This window comes from Anastrepha obliqua, chromosome 2 (assembly GCF_027943255.1).
Source record: "Anastrepha obliqua isolate idAnaObli1 chromosome 2, idAnaObli1_1.0, whole genome shotgun sequence".
Lineage (NCBI taxonomy): Eukaryota > Metazoa > Arthropoda > Insecta > Diptera > Tephritidae > Anastrepha > Anastrepha obliqua.
This window is the reverse complement of record NC_072893.1, coordinates 127801139-127820671: the sequence shown is the minus strand read 5'-3', so window position 1 is coordinate 127820671 and position 19533 is coordinate 127801139. Positions and strand designations below refer to the sequence as shown.

General features: G+C 34.4%; 1 protein-coding gene across 8 annotated transcripts in view; it reads left to right on the top strand.

The window, feature by feature from the left end:
• Positions 1-6652: 6652 nt before the first annotated feature.
• Positions 6653-19533, top strand: part of LOC129237673 (phosphorylase b kinase gamma catalytic chain, skeletal muscle/heart isoform) — a 48678-nt gene continuing 35797 nt past the window's right edge. For 4 of the 8 annotated variants that reach the window (XM_054872556.1, XM_054872554.1, XM_054872555.1 and 1 more), the window contains exon 1: positions 6653-8446. In XM_054872556.1, coding sequence (XP_054728531.1) covers positions 8352-8446 — 95 coding nt within the window. In that variant the 5' untranslated portion in view covers positions 6653-8351. The remainder of the gene's footprint in view (positions 8447-19533) is intronic. The other 4 variants (XM_054872553.1, XM_054872550.1, XM_054872552.1 and 1 more) reach the window with 4 other exon arrangements.

Here is a 19533-nt window from a genome sequence, read left to right as displayed (position 1 = left end):
TACTCGCTTTTATACCTACATCAAAATAACATGCTGTATTATTTTAGCAATTTCTTCGAGCCATCAGCAATTGATTTTTGTCATTTTTGCATTTTGCAGATATGCATTTTTTTGTTGTGATTTTTCGTTTTACATTTTTTTGAATCATCAGTAAAATCTTCAACTCAATTAACAAATAACTTGAAAGCATCCAATTTGTTGTTTCTGTCATTGTACGTTAACATACGCATGTACATACATATGTTAAAAATAAGCTTCATTAGACATTTTCATAAAATTTTCAACATTAAGTTTTCATATGATATAGACGGGTAAGCCAACTAAATAGAGGTGTGTGAGGTTAGTATTTCTTACTAAGTAGTTAGTAGTTGGTACTTACTAACCTCATATATGTAGTTGAGTTGTAGTTGTATATAACCGAATACATTCTCGACCAAGAACTGCTACTTCAGAGGTGTTTAAGAAAAGCGGTTGGGGATTATTTTATGTTACCATAAAATCAGCAATACAAATTTAGGAAATACAGTGCGCCACTTAAGTCACCGTACTCTTATTATATTTGCACAAATCACCCTGTAACTTGGCCAAATTTTTGTTAAATTTAAAAAACTTTGATGTAGGCTAATAAAACAATATATTTTCTTCTAAGCTACAAAAGAAAAAAACTACTTTTAATTTTAGTCTTATATTATTCCAACGAATGTGAACATAATCAAATATTTGCGTCAACAAAAGTCTAAGTACTCTTAATTTCTTACGCTGTCTGTTCTTCTTAAAAAAATAAAAATTTTTGAAAAATATGTGCAGTAATGAGTGAATTGAGTAAATTCATTATAGTTGGCGTGTTTTGCATGAGCTGGACAAAATATTCGATTTTTATAGACAAAATGCGTCGAAAAGAGTTATCACTCGATGTTCATGGAAATATCCTGCATCTCTACACAAAAGAGCAAAAATATTATGCAGAGATAGCTAAGATTATGGGTAGAACCAAATTCACTATTCAGAATGTCATTGGGCGATTCAAATACGAAGGACGCATTAAAAATAACAAAAAATCCGGCCGGCCACCTGCACTTTCCGATCGTGACAGGCGCACAATAAAGCATCTGGTAGACAAGGACCCGTTTTGTAGCGCAGTGCAGATTGCGTCAGAGCTAGGTCGCAACATTGACAAGGAGGTGCACCCGGTAACAGTCCGTAGAGCGATAAAAACATATAACTTTAGGTCCTACACTCCTCGCAAGATGCCGCACATAAATTTAATTAATAGAAGGAAGCGCTTAGAGTTTGCCAAAGCGTATGTGGACAAACCAATTGACTTCTGGCGGAAGGTTATCTTTTCAGATGAGTTGAAGTACACTATTTTTGGCTCAAACGGGCGTCTCCGCGTAAGGAGGAGACCAAGAGAAGCTCTAAGTCCAAAAAATACCATAATACCATATTATGGTTTGGGGCTGCATAACTGCAGCAGGCGTCGAAAATTTGGAATTTATCGACGGAGTGATGGACCAATACGTGTATATTCATATTTTGAAAAAAAGTATATATGAAGAGCAGCGCCGAGAAATTGGGAATAGGTTCCGATTTCTATTTTCAGCAAGACAACGACCCTAAACACAACGCAATTAACACCAGGCTGTACCTCGCGTACAACACTCCACACATTTTGGAGACGCCACGACAGAGCTCGGATATAAATCCGATTGAACACGTGTGGAATATGCACCACTTAAGCAATAAAAACCTCCTGCGAAAAGCATTGTACCAAGAGTGATGCGCAATGGATCCCAATCACATTGAAAAACTGGTGATGTCGATGCCAAATCGCCTCACTAGATACTAAATTAAAAGTTGTAATGAAAATATTGTTCCTTATAGTTAATAAGATTATATTGTTTGTAAGAGTACGTAGACTTTTGTTGAAGCAGATATTGAAGTTCCTTTTGTTTTTAATTAATAACACCAATTAAAGTAACTAACACAACAGCCAAGAAAATGGAAAATAGCATCTCAATGGAGGAAATGCTTTTCACTTTAAAGCTAACAAAAGGCAAAACGCCAGGATTTGATCGCATATCATACCCAATGATCAAACACCTGAGCATATCTGCAAAAGGGAGGCTTCTAGCGTTATACAACAACATCTTTCAATCCGGTACCATTCCCCAAAACTGGAAAAGTGCAACTATCATCCCCATTCCAAAACCTCAAAAAGAGCCAAACCTTCTTGAATCCTACCGCCCCATCTCGCTAATTTCGTGCCTCTCGAAACTAGTAGAGAAGATAGTGGCGGCGCGTTTGCTATGGTTTACCGAAACAAAAAGGCTTATTTCATCTAACCAGGTCGGATTCCGACCAGGACGAGGATGTACGGATGCCCTGTTGCACATCGACTACCATGTGGCAAAGTCCTTATCAACGCACAACCACATCTCTATATTGTCAATAGACTTTGAAAAAGCTTTCGATAGGATAGGAGCACATGTTATTTTAGAGAAACTTCGACAATGGCAGGTTGACCAAAAATTTTTAAATTCGTCAAATCTTTTCTTATAAACCGAAAAATCCGAGTCAAGATAAATGGCATTCATTCCAATCTACATCCATTAACGAACGGTATCCCCCAAGGGTCACCACTCTCGGTCTTACTTTTTTCGATCGCATTTAACGAAATCAGCAACATAATTCTAAAACATAAACTTGTAGACCACTGTGCTTACGCCGACGACGTTTTCCTACTATGCAAAGCGAAGGATGTTTCCGAATCCAATCAAATCCTTGAAGATGTTTTGAAAGAAATTGAGGACTGGACCATAACTTCAGGGGCAAAAATTTCGCTCGAAAAAACGAAAAGGCTACACATATGCAAAAAGACCAAATGCGATTATCACACCCACTCAATATAACTAAACCAACAACCAATCGAAAACGTCCAAGAACTCCGTATATTAGGACTCATATTCACAAAAAACTACTCTTGGAAGAAACATCTCCTAAAACTAAAGAAAGACCTGCAGCCCAGAATCAATTCACTATCTTACCTATCACACAAAGGGTATGTTCACATAAACACACTTATACACATCACTAAAGCAATAATCATAAGCAAAATTGACTACGGTCGTTTCTTATATGGCTCCGCATCCAAAACTACACTCAATATCATAAAACCCATGTACAACAAAGCTATCAGAAGCAGCCTATTTGCCTTCCGCACCACCCCAATAAGAATCCTCCATATTGAATCTGGCTTGCCTACACTTGAAGAACGAATCCAAGAAATCAACTCTAAACTTATTCCAAAAACACTTTTCTTAAATACATCAATTATAAAAGATGACGTAAAAAAACTGCTACCATCCAAAAGAAGCTACAACGTTACGCCTGCGCTACTCAAAATCATTAATGTTTCCCGCGGATATAACTTAGAAACAAAACCGCAAACACTCTCCTATTATAATCCTCCTTGGAAATTAAGCACTCACACATGTGATACCACACTTCATACACATAAAAAAGACAACATCACCAATCCAATATTTAAGCAGCTTTTTCTCGAAAAAGTCAATACCCATAAAAATTACGGCTGGTCAATAGTCTTTACTGACGGATCTAGAACGGAAGACAATGTTGCATTCAGCGTAACATCCGAAGATGGCATATTTTTAAGTTTAAAAACCATGTTCCCTTACTCTTCTATATTCTCGGCAGAAGCAGCATCAATACACGAAGCTATGGTGCTATCTATCCAGAAAAAGACGAAAACCATAATATGCTCCGACAGCTTGTCAGTCATTCAAGCGGCTAGTAATCCCACTTGCAACAAATGGGAAACTGTTAATCAAATAAGGGATTTGCTAATAAAAACAGTAAATTACTAAAACTGCTGTGGGTCCCAGGACACAGAGGTATCGAGGGAAACACATATGCCGATAATGCAGCGAAATTCGCTTGCAATGCCCCAATTATAACCAGCCCAAAAACAGAAAGACTCGATATAAAACGACATATAAATACATGCATAATACACAAACAGCGGCAATCATTAAAAAACTACAAGCACGAACACTATTCTAATATTAATAAGAATGGAAACCCTCCACTCTACCCAACAAATATACACGGATTTAAATCCCGAATTTTCTCCCGCCTTCGCCTAGGCCACACAACACAGACCCATGAACATATCTTAAAAAAAGAAAATCACCCTATCTGTACAACCTGCAACACAAACCAAACATTGGACCACATCCTCAACAAATGTCCAAATCACGCCAACGCAAGAAAAGAAATACTAAACTCAGAACAAATAAGCGACATCCTCGCCATTCCTAGTCATTCAAACATCGAAAAAATAAGCAAATTCATTAAAACTATCGAAATGACAATATAGCAAATAATCCAGACACCCACAGACGACACAGAGCTGATGGCCTCTGCAGCCAATGCTCAAACATAATTTTAGTACTGGTATTCATACCAGTCACTAAATAATAATAATAATAAAAAAATAATTAATAATATTACATTAAGTTTGAAATCTTACTATTTTTATTTTATTATTTAAAAGAAAATATATTGTTTTGTTAGCCTGCATCAAAGTTTTTTAAATTTAATAAAAATTTGGCCAAGTTACAGGATGATTTGTGCAATTATAACCAGAGTACGATGACTTAAGTGGAACATTGTATAAGTTTTTATTGTTCTAAAATCACAAAACATTTTTATAGCTCTAGAAACATAAAACTTCTTCCAATAATTTTGATTTGCGACGAATAACATACAATATTTTTTGTGATTGGTGAGTTGGTTACCGGCGTCGGAATGTGCAGCACAGCATACTAGCATCATTTTATGCTCTTTCATGAGACCTTCGTCGACCGCTTACTAGTAAGCCGGCACATACTACATATTTTGGGAGCATTATGAGAGATTATCCAAAAACAGGTTATCTATACAGTATTTCAAACTTGTTTTGAAAAAACGATGCAATCCTCGAGTTCATCTCCACCACTGTAAAACTGGACGAATTTCCCCAAATGGAATTGCAAAAAAAGTTAATGCCAAGATGCTTAAATCTCAATCCCACGAGAGTACGACAGCTGAGGAGGAAGTACTGAGATGATTTTACCTTACACTACAAATAATTCCTGCAGAAAGGACTCGAAAGTATGCCAAGTATCACCAAATGGATACCTAAGGACCAATGTTCAAAAAGGACATCCATAAAATTCCATACCTACTGCTTTGGTAACCTTAGAAGTCCCTTCGACCTCTTCTGATCCACCCGTGGAGTTCATGCAAAGCGTCCCTTTTCAGAAGACCGCAGGTTTTCAAGGGAGCTCAATCCTCTTATTTCGGCGGAAAACCATCTTATGGGTCGATTGTCTAGCTAACTCATCTGGCCAGCAGGGAAGTCAGGCTTTTCTCCCGACTAGTTTTGAGCGCACCATTAATGAACTCAGGATTATAATTGCCGCTTGACTGTCGAAGTAAATGTTTACTTCCATCAGTAGTTATACATGCAAGCACCCAATCAACAGATTCTTTGATTGCGCTACCTCCGCTTGGAATACACTGCAGTGTTCCGCAGGCTTGAATTTGCGCTTGATGCAGAGCTCCTCACATAATACTCCTCCATCAATTCTTCCGCCCATGTTCGAGCGATTCGTGAACAAATTCTCCAGGTCCTCTCTCCAAGTGCTTCAGTGAATATGACCCCGCGAGGGTGTGCAATGATCAGTCATCACGGGGATGAACTCAAAAGTTTCTAAGGATGAGTGCTCGTTACTAACCAACAAGAAGTAAATATATACGGAAGCCACCTAGCAAATAGGTAAACAGAAAATGTTGGTTAATTTGATAACTTAGTGGCGTTACCAGCTATTTAGGCAAAGAAAGAGTAGCCAACTACTTGCGGCATGCCAACTGAATATGCGGACACATTTACCTATTTGCTAAGAATATCTGAAGTGATGAATATTGTTCGCCAGTTTTGTTCTGCTCAAAGTATCAAATATCCTTCGTCATGAGGCTTTTTAGTGCCACAACCTTTTTTAACTGCGGCAAATAGTTATAAATGTGAACACAAAAGGTAAATATTTACGAATGTCGGGTAAGAAGATAAACTTGGTGGCGCTGCCAACTACTTAGTCAATTCAATAGTAGCCAACTGTGAGTAAACAAAAAAATTAAAACATGGCCTTGAGTCGAAAATTATATAAATTACGACTACAAGTATATATAACGAATTATGTTAGCGGAAGAGATATAATAATAATATTACGACCAGCATGAGGTATACTAAATAAGCAATCAAATTACCGAATTCAAAATTTGAGATCGAAACTTTGTGCGCAATTTTTCCAAAAATTATTTTAATTTATTAATCTTAATTTTATTAATTGATATGTAATTTATTGAGAATACTTCAGTTCATTCATTGTTTCCTCTTTTTAGTGTTTTCCCTTCTATTTATTTTTACGTTTTAACTACTTCTATTAAGAAATACTCTATATTTAAAAAAAAGTTTACCCTAACCTCACCATAAGCTGTCGAAACATTCTTCTGAGTACTCAAGGGTTAACTACAGCAAATAAACCTATAAGAAGTAATGTCAAATTATTTTCTTATATCTTGACTGCTTTTCCTCAACGTCTGCGACTTGCTTCCGACATTTGCTGCGGCCATAAAAAAATGATTCTGCTCCTCGGGAAGTGACTACATCGCCCATTTGTGAACGAATCAACTAACATACCACGCCGTGGAGCAACTCAACGCAAGCGCGAGCGTGATATCGTTGAAAAGTGAATTCAAATGTAAACGAAGTGTCAGTGGATAAAGAGCAACATTAGAAGCAGTGTGAAACGAAGCGACGGCCAACGCAATGGAACTGAAATCGCATATAATTTATAAATAAATTCGTTGTTGTATGTATTTCGCGAATGCGATCGCAGAAATTTTGCTATCCTAAAGAAAACTTGTAAAAGTGTAATTATACTAAACAAAAAAAATTAAATTAAATAAAAACGTGGTAATTGATGGTAAGAATTCACTACTGAAATGCAACTACTGTGAAGTATGGCAAATTCGTATTGAAAAGCAAGGCGAGAGGACAAAAACGCTAAATGTACTATAACCTTTTTTGACATTGAACGGCAGCAGCGGCAACTGCAACAACAAGAAAATACATAAGTAGGAAGGGGCCGATCATTGGCATTGGTATTGGAGCAAGCCTAGCAAATCGCAGGAGACAAAAGCACGGGAACGATTTCAGCAGACTTTTAGTCAGACAGACAGCCAGATATCTTTAAGAGACAGCTGATAGTATTTATATTTATAAATATAAGAACATAGAATAGAAAAGTATTCGAATGGTTCTAATAGTAAAATTATTTACGGAGAAAGAGTGTTTTCTACCTTCATTACAAAATACTATTACCATTACCTTGTTACGAGCAGCAAAAAATATAATATTTCTGTTCCAACACCGAAATTAAGAAAGGGCAACAGCACTTTGTTTTGTAGTAATTACAAGAGTTTATAGAATTGTGTATGTAATTGTAATTGTGATTACAAGAATTGAAGAAATGTTTGTAAACCAACAATGCATCCAATAGGAATAGGAGTTTCTGCCAATTGGAGGTGCTGGCTTCAGTGGAATTCAAGTACACATCAACGTTTTTGACGTTCTCCCTTGCTTCGAGCGCGCGTCAACGCCTTCTATCAAGTGTAGGCAAGTGTGAAAATTTGAATGAAAATTCACATATTCGTACGAAAAGCTTTGTGTTGTTGTGTAATCGTGCAACTATTCTAACAAGTTGCCTAAAGCCGCAAAATTATTGCGATAAAAAATGGAAAAAAAACCTATTTCCGAAACAAAATGTATAGAAAAACATACATACTAACGACACCGCGCTGCTCTTATTGAATCACGTGGAATAAATTAACAATTAAAATATTTCCATTGTGGAGTGTTGTGCTAAATAAAACTTACCTATTTATTGGTTTATTAATTGCAAAAATTGTTTTTAGTATACCAGCGAAGACATCCATTGAGTGCAATAGCTATCACAAACGCTTCGTCGTTATAAATAAAATAAAAACTAAATATTTAAAGCTGCAAAAATCAAAATCCAGTCGACTCACAACGTCTAATGGGGTTTAGTTACTAGTTGGCACAGTTAACTGGTTGACGGTATAGAATATCACTGATTAGACGCCTACTTACTACACTATCTATTCGGAACTTATTGGATTAAAATAAAACTCGAATATAAAACAAGTGCGCACAGAAGAGATTACTTTTTACATTTTGAAATTTGACCGGCAAAATTCCACCAGCACCAATGGCTAAGGACGAGGAGGAAGATGATGTTTTGCCCGATAAGGATGCGGCCAAGGGCTTCTACGCGAAATATGAACCCAAAGAGATATTGGGAAGGTAAGAACGGTTATGAACTAGGATGCAGTTTTCTTAATTCTTTTAGAAAACTATTGCCAATTGGCATTTTTGTGTTTTTAAATAATGTAAAAAGGAAATTCTCTAATGCATTTCTTACATAAAGACGTTAAATTCTATGCATACATATGAATATACCCATTAATATGTATTAATGTCTGGGTTATTAGCGATTTTCATTTCAAAATCCTCGAATTACTCATAAATATGTATAAAATAAATAAGCGTTTAAATTATATGTACATAACTCAGTTTATGTACATATACCTTTACCGTTCATATAAAAATTATTTTTCAACAATTCCAACGTTTCGCAAATACATACATTGCGCAATGGAAAAATCTCAATTCTACTTGTAATAAAAAAATCTGTTCATTAATTCCTTATATCAAATCGGTTAGGCCGCTAAAATTTGCCAGTTTGCTTCGGTATAAAGTAGAAAAAGTAAAATTTATTAATTAAAAGTAATACAGCTATGTCCATGAAAATACTGGACAATCATTTCAAAGCATGTACATACATACGTACAATGTATAGTAGATGCCACATTTTTATCAAACAATACATCTAAAGCTGTTGGGTACTGAGAAAGTACAATGATTGGAAAAAAACTGGAAATTCGAACCAATGTTTTGAACTTACAGAGTATTACAACAAATTTCGTATCAAGTTTTAGAGTATTTTCGGTTTTTATGGATTTCGAAGTAGGTATAGTTAAACGAAATTAAAGCATTCACCCTGTTTAATTCCAGTTTAATTTTTCATATATCCAGAATGCGCGCTGACATTATAAACATATGCACATAAATATGTTTGGCGTCTTGAGAAAGGCCTTATGACAGATTTCTTCTTTTCATTCACCCTTAAAACGAGTGCTTACCCAATTGGGCCTTCTAGTATTACATGAACTCTATAACTACACTTGATTGTTTTACCGACCTTAGCAGATTTTTGTAAGGCCAATAACAGCTAAAATGCCAAAACCAGAAAACTTGTTTCTCCGTTACTGGAACGTTGGGAATGTTTTGCCTTTACATCAACTAAAACTTCTCGCAAGGTTGCCATTGTTGACATATTTATGCGCTACATCGTTTTTTTGGTACTTACATATATACATATTTTTTCAGTTTTGTATTTTTTTGTTCTCTGTTTTCGCCAAATATTCATATGGCATAATACAACATTTTGCCGCCTTGCCTTGAACGAAAGATCAAATGTAAATAGTTGACTGCATATCTGATTATGGCATAACTAATCGTGACATGAACGAACTCAGACTAAATAACTATATTTTTTAAACTTTCATAATTAAACATACAATTTCAACTATTTAAATTACAAAGTTTAAAAATAAAGCAATCACGTACTTATTAGTGCAGTAATATGCACGTATCTACATACATATATACATACATACATATGCATGGATACGTATAGGCAGTATCGGCGAAAACAGCATTGCACAAAAATTGAATACTTTTCATAATTAAACATTTATAATCAAAAATTTAGTATGGATTAATATGTATTGATATTATATGATATCTGTGTGCAGACAATAACATCATTCCAACTGCAATAATAAAATTACGAATCGTTACAATTTCAACTATTTAAATTACAAAGTTTAAAAATAAAGCAATCACGTACTTATTAGTGCAGTAATATGCACGTATATACACACATATATACATACATATACATGGATACGTATAGGCAGTATCGGCGAAAACAGCATTGCACAAAAATTGAATACTTTTCAATAGAAAAAGGGGCCCACATGCAGGTACACGTATGTGAGCTAGTTACAGTCAGCCAAGCAACCAGCTTAAGCAGATCACACGCCATTGCAACAAGCCATCAACGGCATGAAATGCAAGCGCACAAAACACACAACAAGGGAGGTGTGTCTCGCTTAGCCAATTTGACTGCATAAAATGTCTGGTTGAGAGCGCCGATGCGACGGCTGGGTCTCAGCACAAAAAATAATAAATAAATGAATTCCTATAAATTGCAAACTTAGTAATTGACAGTAAAAGCAATTGAAAACACATATATTCTACATATACATAAGTATGAATACATATATACATATATGACTGCATGAGCATATCCATACATACATACATATATACATGCAGCCGTTTTGTAGAGAGGGGCGTGTGTTTGCGAGCCATACAATTATGTGGTTCACCTGCTCACAAACCGGTTGATCATTGCATGAGCACATTGGTATTCGGAAAAAATTTGCCACGTGATAGCGAAAGACACACCACAGAACAGACGAGCTACAAACATACCTATAAACACTTAACGTACAGTCATACACGTATATACATACATGTATATGTAGTACGTGGTAAACCGACCGGGCCCCTCGTTTCTCGGAAATGCTTATGCATTAACGAATATCAATCAACAGCTGTTCAAATCGGCGGGGGTCAGAATACTGTTTTCGACACTCTATATATAGAATATTTGTAGCGAACACCCAAGCAATGGCAATAAATAGAGAAAGAGAGGGGAGAGTAAAAAAATAAAAGACAAACACAAAAAAAAACAATAAACAACGCTTCGAACTTGTTTCATAACTTGAGCAAGTGTGTGCAAAGCGAACGCTTGCGAGTACCGGCCCCTCTAATTGAGGCGATGAAGTCGGGTGTAGTGGAGATGGTTGCAATGCTTGCTGTAAATTTGCCCACATGTACATATGTACATACATATGTATGTGGCCCTTTGAAATTTGTAGGGAAAAGCTGGAAAATGGTCCGTCACTGAATAATTTGCATGCCTTAAACAATTACAGAAGTCTATTTACATATTTATAATAATTAAGTACTTTGCAAATTAGTTTACATTTAATTAAACTTGATAAAACTACATTCAAGTACATTGATCCTTAAGTGCCACTCCATATAGACAAGCCTTTCCATGATTAATTTCAACACTATGTTATAACTTTTATGAAGTTTAAGCGTTAAATTAACAAAACAAAAAAATAATTATTTGTTTTAGAAATAGTAGTACTTTAGAAAGTGGGATTCTTTATCTTTTACCTAAGCATGATTTCACACAATTTTTGAACCAATAAACGAAAAGGTACATAATAATAATAATAGTTTACCGAAGATGGCCGACGCAAAATCGTAAAGTCAAATTTATATTCGGCCAAGGACAGTCACTCCAGCAGCATTCCCCTAAGATTTATGGGGAATGTTTATGCTGTTACAGTGAAAACAACAATGAGAGCTATAGCTTGTAACTGTAAGGCTAGTACTAAGTACAGAGCCGTGAAATTTCGTCAGCAACATGAATTTGGCATGCCTTAAAATGTTTCTAGCAACATTGATGATTGCCAAAAGAGAAGAGAGTCAAATTTATAATAATAATTATTAAAGTAATTTTTTAAGCATCGTCCCAGAAGCAATTGACGAATTTTGATAAGAAAAGTGTTTTCAAACGAATTGACACACACATCTATGCATATTGACACAAAAATATATAGTCCAGTCAAAAGAGACGAAAAAAATAGCCAACTTCGTAATTTTAGGAGTATGCGAGTTTATGGTTTTATTATGTAAAACCCATCACTGTGAACTTAAATTTGAGTTTTCGGGGTCGGGGGTTGTGTCCCGCGGCCGCCATCTTGGAAATAAGGGTGCAACTGGTTTTTTGCGATTATCTCGTGAATTTCGAAAGTTACGAAAATTTTGTAAAATACTTTTTTGTAGATAATAATATTATCTACAACTTTCATTCAAAACGTTTTATTGTAAAATTAATAATAAAAAAGTTATAAACAAAATTACGCGAAAAATTAAGGGATGCATTGTTTTAAAGCGTAATAACTTTTTTTTTATTGATTTTATGGAAAATATACATCAGAGCTTTTTTATAGAGCATTCTTTTGTGAACATTTTTGTCTAAAAGTTTTTTCCGCTATCTTTATTTAGTCGTATGATTTTGAGCTACTAAGCGGAGCAACCAATACATTAGCGAAGCGCGTACGTGATTACACAGGCCGACAAAATTTAACCAACATTCAGACCCAGAAACCAGACTATATATTTCCAAAGGTTTATGATGCGCTAAATCCAAGTATGGCCTCAGAATTGCTCTATCAGCTCTGGTTTTCGAGATATCCTAACCTAAAAGTGCAAAAAACACCATTTTTGCCCATATTTGAGGTTATGTAGCCTTGCAGATGTTTTCTTTCACCAAAATTAAAGGATGGCATCTTTAAATACAATCCTTCTTTTTTCAAATGGCGTTTTGTTTGCTCAAATATCATTTTTTTCGCAGAGATATCGCATTTTGAAATTTTCATGTTTCGAAATTTTCCTACACCTGAAAATCGATTAAGATAACATAGACATGATATAGTCGCTTACTAATTTTCTTGGGTTTGAGGGCCTGAAATATATGGATTAATAGTATGTAAATTTGGAGTTTGTGGGAAAGCCTGCTCGCGGTATGATAGGGGTGGTTTCTAGGGGTTAGGGCTGTGTGTGACTCGGTACCCAAAGGTTAGATAGTGTAGGGATGTGGTGAGTCAGGACACTTATGGTGTGAGACAAAATTTTAAGAAAAATAAGACTCAATTCAAGAAAATTAGTAATCGAATATATCATGTCTATGTTATCTTAATCGATTTTCAGGTGTAGGAAAATTTCGAAACATGAAAATTTCAAAATGCGATATCTCTGCGAAAAAAAATGATATTTGAGCAAACAAAACGCCATTTGAAAAAAGAAGGATTGTATTTAAAGATGCCATCCTTTAATTTTGGTGAAAGAAAACATCTGCAAGGCTACATAACCTCAAATATGGGCAAAAATGGTGTTTTTTGCACTTTTAGGTTAGGATATCTCGAAAACCAGAGCTGATAGAGCAATTCTGAGGCCATACTTGGATTTAGCGCATCATAAACCTTTGGAAATATATAGTCTGGTTTCTGGGTCTGAATGTTGGTTAAATTTTGTCGGCCTGTGTAATCATGTACGCGCTTCGCTAATGTATTGGTTGCTCCACTTAGCAGCTCAAAATCATACGACTAAATAAAGATAGCGGAAAAAACTTTTAGGCAAAAATGTTCACAAAAGAATGCTCTATAAAAAAGCTCTGATGTATATTTTCCATAAAATCAATAAAAAAAAGTTATTACGCTTTAAAACAATGCATCCCTTAATTTTTCGCGTAATTTTGTTTATAACTTTTTTATTATTAATTTTACAATAAAACGTTTTGAATGAAAGTTGTAGATAATATTATTATCTACAAAAAAGTATTTTACAAAATTTTCGTAACTTTCGAAATTCACGAGATAATCGCAAAAAACTAGTTGCACCCTTATTTCCAAGATGGCGGCCGCGGGACACAACCCCCGACCCCGAAAACTCAAACTTAAGTTCACAGTGATGGGCTTTACATAATAAAACCATAAACTCGCATACTCCTAAAATTACGAAGTTAAATCCTCTTTTGACTGGACTAATATATAAAGAAAATTTACGTCCACTTATTGCGAAGACGTTTCGCTTAAAAATGCCATGTATTCGGAGAATTTGAACTCAGGCACTTCACTCGCAAACGAACTGTTAGTTTTCGCTCAATTTTAAATGGGTTGGTGTCGAAATTCTGTATGTACTATACAAAATTCTACAAACAAAATTCTGCTTTTTAAAATTCTGCTTTTTTAAAATTCAGCTTTTTTAAAATTCTACTTTCTAAAATTCTGCTTTCAAAATTCTGTATTAGAAAATTCTGTATTAAAATATAATGTTAACAATGTTAAAGAGGTAATGTAATTATTTAATTTATTATTATTATTATTTTTTATTATTATTCGAGATATTAAATAAAAAATAATAATAATAATAATAATAATAATTTTTTCTTCAGTTTCGATAGAAACCACAGTATTTTTGCGTAGAACTTTTTTTCGCGTGGGCGGACTTCGGCCGCGCTTCAAAAAAATAACCCTCATCAGTCCGACTCCGGCTACGCAATCCATCGTATTTTTGCGTAGAACTCTTCTAAAAAAAACGAACAGCTGCGAAGAATTATTAAGAAAAGAAATGAATTAAGTCACACTACATATTTAAAAAGAATTGCAAAAAATATTGTAATTGGCTAAACTAAAATATTGTTATCGCTTAAACATATATGTACATATGTATATTTATGGAATAAATGTTTATTTTGTTAATTCTTGTATGACGAAAATCACAAAACTTGAATAAAGCAGAATTTTTCGCATTAAACATGAAAAAGCAGAATTTTAATATAGAAAGCAGAATTTTAAAAAAGCAGAATTTTAAAAAGCAGAATTTTAAAAAAGCAGAATTATAAAAAGCAGAATTTTTTTGCAATTTACAGAATTTTGTCACCCAGAATTTTGTAATACAGAATAATGACACGCTCCCTTTTAAATGACATGCGATTTATAAATAGCTGTGAAAAAATGTTGCTGTCATGTTGCGCGCTGTTTTCACGGCGTGAACTGAGTACCACTTTGAGATACATTGAAAGATGAGATACATACGAAATTTCACGCTTATTTCACAGCAATGCAATTTGTTTTTTGAGAGCCATTTCAAATGAATTGCGAACTTAGTACTATGCTTTAGAGAGACGGACTAAATGTGAGATCTAACATTTAAAAGTATGTATCGTGTAGAAAATTTGGCATATTTGTATTCAAAAGTGGGCGTAACTTCGCCCATTTTCCAAAATTTTACTCATGTCTAATTTTTTTTCAAATTCAATATTTGTAATTTTGCTTATTACAACAGAGATATCTCGGTTATTGACCGATTTTAGCCATTTTCAATACCAAAGGACTTTGAAGAAAAAGTAATATGTGAAACTAATTTCATGGGAATATATTAATTTTTGTTCGTGTTATTTTACGCACAAATGGACAGACATCGTCAGAACAACTCTTCTCATCATTCTGAGCGTTTTGATATACATAAGTCTATATCTATCTCGATTCCTTTATGCTGTTCCATACAACCGCTATGTGAACGAAATTATAATGCACTTGTCCACAAGTGCACCGGTCTAAAAAACCCATATGTAATCGATATAATAAAGCTAATAAAATAATCTACAGTGTTGACCACCTTAATGTATTTTTTTATGTATATATTTTCTTAAAATAACTTTTAAATAATAAAATCAAACCCACAGCTACGAACAGTGATAACAGCGCACACGTGCCATCAACGATTTCTGTGACAAAATTGAACGAAAATACAATGAAAGGGAATATCAGTTCGCCAAATCTGCTACAAATGCTCGTGTGACAGACCTTTTACGTCTGCTCATAACTATAGTATATATAACCACAAATTACTGAACCCGAGATCAGATGTGACAAAACACATACATATAAACATAGTAAATTCTCTACTTTTCTGTAAAAAGTTGAATTTCATCACTAGAAATTGATTTGCTGACGTTAATCTGGGCACACAGCGCTTCTTGCTCTTTCTTAGCTCTTAATTCTGAATATATACTTGTTGTTTTTGTAATGCCTTAATTTGTATAATATGCTGCATTGTAGCTGTTATATGCAATTTTTTTTTGTGTTGATTTTTATGTTTTTTTTTTTTTGTTAAATATTTAGATAAGACAGCTTACTGGATTTATCTAACTGTCATCAGTTTTTGTGGGTTGTCGGCGTGCGGTCGAGTGTTTTTTTTTTGCAAAACACATCGATTATTTGCCATTAATTGTTGATAAATTGATTGCATGGAGATTTGCATCTGAATTTTTTTTTATAAGTGCTTAGTTGCGCTAAATAGGTCAGTAAATGAATAAATATCGATGTTGTCGATTATAGAACAGTGGAATAACACTGATTTCGGATGTAAGCTCTTCTGTTGATTTCTTGCTGTATTTATGTTATATAAAGTATGACTATACAGGATGGTTCAAATACAAGTTTCTTTTAATCCTTCAATTTATGATTTTTTAGGTTAAAAAAATAAGACGTTGACAGCTCTTGCACTCAAAATTCTTGATTGCCAGCCAGTAGCACACTTATATAGAATGAAAGAAATTGCTTTACTCTTCAACAATATTAGGGAAATCTCCCAAACTAATTTCCAAAATGAAATGCTGCGTTGCTTGAGTGATTGCCGAAAAGAAGTATTGGCACTTTTATGTTGGCAGATATGTTAACAAATAAAATTGCTGCCTCCAGACATCGGAAAACATGAAATCATTGATTCATTTTTTTTGAAAATGGTGCTGAAAACATGAATTAACTTAACGGTTAACTTTGCAGAGTTTTAATTACCGACGTTTTGTGGACAGAAGTTGAAAACTTGGACGAACTTCCATTAAACCCTCGATCAATTAACCGCCAAATTAGGTATTTTTCACATGTCTTGACGATGTCGATTTGACCGCCTCGGACTTGCAATCTAATATCGTTGTGTGGTGTGCGGCAAGCGCCATGTTGAGCGAACAATGCATAAACGATTCAGTTTCTTAAGGCCAATATCGTCATGGCTTTCGACGAGATATATGTAGAAAAAATCGATAAGATTTGGCAAAATTGGGTTCATAGCAGCCTAGAAGCGGCCACATTAATGAGATCTTATGTAATTCGTAAATCATGGAAATGTTTGCTCTTTTGAACAAAGGCAGCTTTTATTAATTTTATTTCATAATTTTTTATGAAATGCATCCATTCGGATCACCCTTTGCTTCTTTTGGTTTTGCGCACTTTTGGCATTGAGCGAATGAGTTGCATATTTTAAAGTATGCCGAAGTAGTCACATGCCATGGTAGGTTTGTGAAAGTAAAGAGTTAAAATAAGACAGCGTATTTGATTTTTTTTCTTCACTAGCGAGTGATTCACTTCTACACATGATCGCTTTACGAACAACTTTAATGTTGACCTTTTTCCCGCTTTTGAGCAAAATTTTTTATGCTAACTATTAAATACATGTTTACTAAATCCAGTTTTCATGCACTAATACAGACATACATACATATATGTATGTGCGTTTGTATGTAGTATTGTGCAGAAATTAACCTTCAACTGCATGCTTGTTTTCTTCCTTGTTTGGTTTAATAAACCTACAATGAAAGCAAAACTTAATAAATAAAATCTGTTTATCGTTCAAATCTGTTTTATTAATTAAATATAGACGCCTTTACTTAAATTCTGCCTGAAATGTACTAAAAATTGAGTTCTTGCAAATAGACACCAATAAGCGTTCATGGGTTAAATCTTGTCGATACCAGTTTTTAATGTACAATTTTTTTATATAGAAAATTTGAATTTTAAAATTTCTTATTTTCAAGCGCGCTATGAGTTTTTTATTTCATTCGCCCAGCGTACTTCTCCAGTTCTCAAAATGCTTATAAGTCAACCTCAGTCAGATTTTTTCGATCAACTCCAAGCCTCTTAAGTTTTGACTTCGTTTTCTCAGCTTACCTACTCTGCAATTCTCATTACGCTTATGAAAAATGAATATATGTACATGGAAAGCATTTATAAAGTCGTAATAGATTGAAATCTAATCTGTATAGTTTATAACGACACTATCGTGTAATCACAGAAATTATCGTTGACTTTGCTGGCCGTCCAGGCTATAGGCTTATCACAAGAACACTCTTTCTGCAATAGCATGATGAAATAAATAAATAAATGGCCGAAGCTCACGAAAATATTAAATGAACTCTGCTCATTCCATACAACCGACCCTCCTGCCTTATTTAAATAACTTATTTTAATTGTATTTAATTTTCTAATATAGTAGCTTCGTGCAATTGAACAGCGATGCTGCAAGAGGCTCGTCCGTTCCTTAGATCGATTGAACGAAAGTCTTTGACGTCATTAAAATAAAAATCATGCATGAATCTGAATAGCCATGTAAATAATGAAAACAGACGTAAATTTATAATAAAAGTAATAATTAAGTCACACAGGGATTTCCAGTAGAGATGCTTCCACTTTGACAGTCGTGTTAGTAAACCTACAAAAAGCTAGTGTTAGTAAACCGAAGTAAAATTATGAGAGTACCTGCGGCTGGCGCGTCATCGGGGATTCGGTAGCAGATTTCTGCTCGCTCATGCAATCAGGCATTATTCAGAAAATGTCACTTGCATAGATTTTAGTCCAGGAAACTTTTTTTAAATTTATATAACCTTTCCATCTTAGATTACTTTTGAGTTTGCTGCCGCTAACGTGTTTAAACGCAAACACCAGTAAAAAAAACACACTTATCAAATCCGTTACAAATCTCAAACTCATCTTTCACAGCGTATTTGTGTTGGGTTTGCATACATTTTAATATTGAATAGTGCAATAGTGTTCATTTACGTAATTTTCCCCTTTTGTATTACCCTTCCTGATAACAATGTTTTGCAGCTTGTCAATATCGAGACAATTTGATTGGCTGCTGGCGTCTAAAATTTAGATATACGTAAAGAAACGAATTACATTACATACATTTATATGTTCATATGTATGTATGCTATAGAAGTACGCGGGATTTTTTGATAAATCGATTTTTGCAGTGCAGTTTAATAAAAAGTGCAAATTTCCAAAAATGTAAAAAAATTGTATTAATATATCGATTTATGTAATGTAATATATGGAAAAAGCCGTCCTTACGTTGACATACAGTTAAAATTGCATTAAATCGGTCGAAATTTGTTTTTGAATAAATCCAGCCGGCTTGAAAAATGTAGTCTAGAGAAAAACGCGTTTAAAATTTCCAGTGCGCTACGCAACGAACTGAGAGGGGCTGCGCCAAAATTCAAAACAGAAGTATTAATACATTTGCCCCACCTTAATCCACTGAGTATGTAATTTTTAGGGCATTAAAACATTTTTTAAACAAAAAAAATTTATGTTTTGTGTTTCTACAGTGGCTTAATCCCGTAGACAGGGAACTTCTATCTACTTTATATTCAAATAAGAAATTAATTGATTAAGCAACTCATACAACCACAACTTCTTCCCCAAGGGGAAAATTGAATCATGCGAAATTATTTCTTTGTTGTTATTGAAGTCAAAAGTGCATAGAAATGTTCCAATAAT